This window comes from Penaeus vannamei, chromosome 36, assembly GCF_042767895.1.
Source record: "Penaeus vannamei isolate JL-2024 chromosome 36, ASM4276789v1, whole genome shotgun sequence".
NCBI lineage: Eukaryota > Metazoa > Arthropoda > Malacostraca > Decapoda > Penaeidae > Penaeus > Penaeus vannamei.
Genome location: NC_091584.1, coordinates 10,799,504 through 10,802,657, shown reverse-complemented (window position 1 = coordinate 10,802,657; position 3,154 = coordinate 10,799,504). Strand labels below are relative to the sequence as shown.

Sequence of the window (3,154 nt, the reverse complement as noted above, 5' to 3'; positions counted from 1 at the left end):
AGAGAGAGGGAGAGAGACTGAGAGAGAGGGAGAGAGAGAGAGAGAGAGAGAGAGAGAGAGAGAGAGAGAGAGAGAGAGAGAGAGAGAGAGAGAGAGAGAGAGAGAGAGAGAGAGAGAGAGAGATTGCAGTTTACAACCTTTATGATTAGAGATAAAGAAAAACGCCTATGGTTTCCTTTTCTTTCCACTAATATTGCCTCATTCTTCCTTCCAGAATCGCCGGGTCGAGCCTTCAGGTCACCCTCTGTCCCTCGAGGATGAGCCAAGGATCTCCACGCCAGCGGGAGCAGAGCGTCCAAATACGGCATGCGCACGCACTATACAAATAACTCTTGCATAAGAAAAAAATAAGACATAAGTTAAAGACAAATATAAAAGAGAAAAATCTATAGAAATAGCATAATGAAAGGAGAAAATGTTGCAGAATACAAAAGACAAAAGAAATAGTGAAAAGGGTTATGCAAGCACCGACTTGCGCGTAGCGGACTTCCTGCAGCACAGGCGATGCCAGGCGGGCGTCGCGCGCCACGATGGAGCGGCGAGAGAGCAGCGCCACGTCGAGTTCGGTTCCCGCCCCCGCCCATGCACGAGCCGAGTGTCAGCGCTCTAAAAGACGTCTAATACTGTGAAAGGGAAAAAAAGTGAATCTGACCCAACCGTTTCTGCAAACTATCCATTCTATCGACGTCGTCTGACTGTGCCTTGTGAACCGTGAGGTCAAAGGGCAAGGCCTTGGAGCGAATTGTTACGCCTTCCACGCAGAGGTTAGGTACCAGAACGCCCGAACGCCCGCCCGCACGAGTGCGCCGGAGCCGTAGATATGCGCCTGGACCGCAGAAGCCGCGGGTTCCCGAAGAGGTAGTGCGCGGCGATGGTGCTCGGGGCGTGAGCGAGGGCGGAGGCAAGAAGTGCGCCGCCGCCCGTGACAGGTGGCGCTCGCCGAGTGACGATCGCTCGCTCGCTCGCCGCTGCCAAATATACCCGTGGCACCAGCGGTGGCACCGTGCGACGAGGCGCCCAGGGAGACAGGAGGAAGGGAGGGAGGTGGCGCCAGCGCCTCCCCTGAGCCAGCAGTGCCGCGGCAGTTAGGCTGGCACCGTCTCAGGTGCGGCACCCAACGCGACTCGGGCATCGTGAGGCGTAGGCAAGAACTGGTGCCCGAACTCAGGCCGGGACGGGCGGGACGCTGACGCCGCCCGCCGCCGCTGCCGCCTCCGCCGCTTCACCTCCTGCAGGAGGGGCCGCTCCTGGCCTCGCATGGCCGCGGTGATGTTCCTGCGCAAGGCAATGCGTTACTACCGATTGTGGATTTACACGTGCAATGCCGTCCTGCTCGTGTCAGTGTTCGTGTTCATGGGCGTGGCGGGGGGCGTGGCCTCGCACCCGTACCTGTCGCTGGTGCCGGCGCCGCCCGCCTACCACCCGACGCTGCTCTACGGCTACCTGGCGCTGCTGCTGCAGGCTGGCGTGCTGCAGGCGCTGGGCTGCTTAGGGGCGCTCCGCCTCTCGCAGCGGCTGCTCAACATCTACTGGCTCCTGCTGCTGTTCCTGCTGCTGGGCGACGTCGTGGTGGGCCTCGTGTGGCTGTACCGCTTCTCGCATCTAACTGACGGCCTCACGCCGCACGTACGCGCCACGCTGCTCGACCGCTACGGCCGCGACCCCGACGTCACGGAGGCGTGGGACACGCTGCAGCGCGCCGCCAAGTGCTGCGGCGTGGCGTCGCCGCGCGACTACAACACCACGTGGTGGGACGCGGGGCAGCGGTTCTCCGTACTGCGGCTGCCGGCGTCGTGCTGCCAGCGGAACGACAGCGACGCGGCGGAGCCCGGCGTGCGCCCGCTGTCTGGCATCAAGGCCGACCAAAAGGTGCGCCACGTGAAGGCGTACCCTGAGACCGACGCGAAGGGCCGCCTGCGCGCCGACTCGTATGGGGGCGGCGGCGGGCGCGGGCGGGACCGCAACCTGACGTGCGCCAACGGCGACGACAAGGAGTACTACACGCGCGGCTGCGTCGTGCACCTGGAGAAGTGGCTGCTGACGTCGGCCGAGACGCTCATGATCCTGGGCTTCTGCGTGATCGCCTTCATCAAGCTGTGCTTCGTGGGCATCCTGCGCTTCGAGATCCAGGAGATGATCCAGAAGATCAAGGTGCTGCAGGGCGAGACGCAGTGCACGCCCAACCCCGAGCTGGCCGCCGCCCTCGGCCTCGTGTCGCCCGACAAGGCGGCCGAGTGCGGTCTGCTCAGCTCGGGCGGCGGCGCGGGCGGCGGCGGCGATGGTGCAGGTGGCGGTGAAGGTGAGGGCGGCGGCGGCGGGGACGCGCACGCCGACGCAGAGTCGGTGGCCGACACGCCGTTAACGCAGCCGCGCCTCAACCACCTGTCCGGCCCGACGGACGGCGCCGAGTCCGACACCAACTCGCACTGCGCCCTCATCACGGACACGCCCGTGCGCCGGCCGCAGCCCGACAAGCGCAAGCCCAACGGCAACAACAACGACGTGACGGAGCTCCGTGAGCTGCGCCACGTGCGCCAGACGCAGATATGATGACCGCCGCCGCCGCCGCCGCCCCGCAGCCTGGCTGTCCACGCGGAGCTCCCCGCCCTCGCCCCAGGCCCCTTCGGCCCCTTCGCGCCCGCCGCCCTCGCCGCGCCGGGCCTCGCCACGCCCCCGACCCCGCCCCCGCACCTGCTCATCTAGGACGCCAAGGACACGGGGCGGCTGCGGCGCCCACGACCTGCGAGGACGCCCACACCACGCCGCCCTCCCGAGTCGCCGCATGCCCACCCGGGGACGCCTTCAGTGCCCCCCTCTCACTTGGCCTTATACCACGCCCACGCGCAGGCAGGCGTGACCCCCGGGCGCCGCCGGGAAGGCTCGCTGCTTCACCCGCGTAGGCGGCGACGCCGGCCCGGAAGTTTGCGTCTCCAGACCGGAAGTGTGTGATTCCGGAACCGGGAATGTGTGCGCAGGGAATCGGACGCGGTGACCTCAGGTAACCCCGAAAGGCCCGTGTGACCCGCCTGAACTCCGTGAACGAAAGGGGTCAGGCGGGGAGTCTGAGTAAGTGCTAAGTGACGCAAATCGGGAGAAAAACGATGATGTAACGACAACAACAGCAGCAGCGACGGCAAGAAAAAGAAGTTCCCAG

General features: G+C 65.0%; 1 protein-coding gene across 1 annotated transcript in view; it reads left to right on the top strand.

Moving 5' to 3' along the window:
- Window positions 1-218: 218 nt before the first annotated feature.
- The window catches only part of LOC113817848 (uncharacterized), a 106,001-nt gene continuing 103,065 nt past the window's right edge, over window positions 219-3,154 (top strand). The window contains exon 1 of the mRNA XM_070114650.1: window positions 219-3,154. This exon is cut by the window's right edge and continues 53 nt beyond it. Within this exon, the coding sequence (XP_069970751.1) occupies window positions 1,258-2,550 (1,293 nt within the window). The 5' untranslated portion in view covers window positions 219-1,257 and the 3' untranslated portion in view covers window positions 2,551-3,154.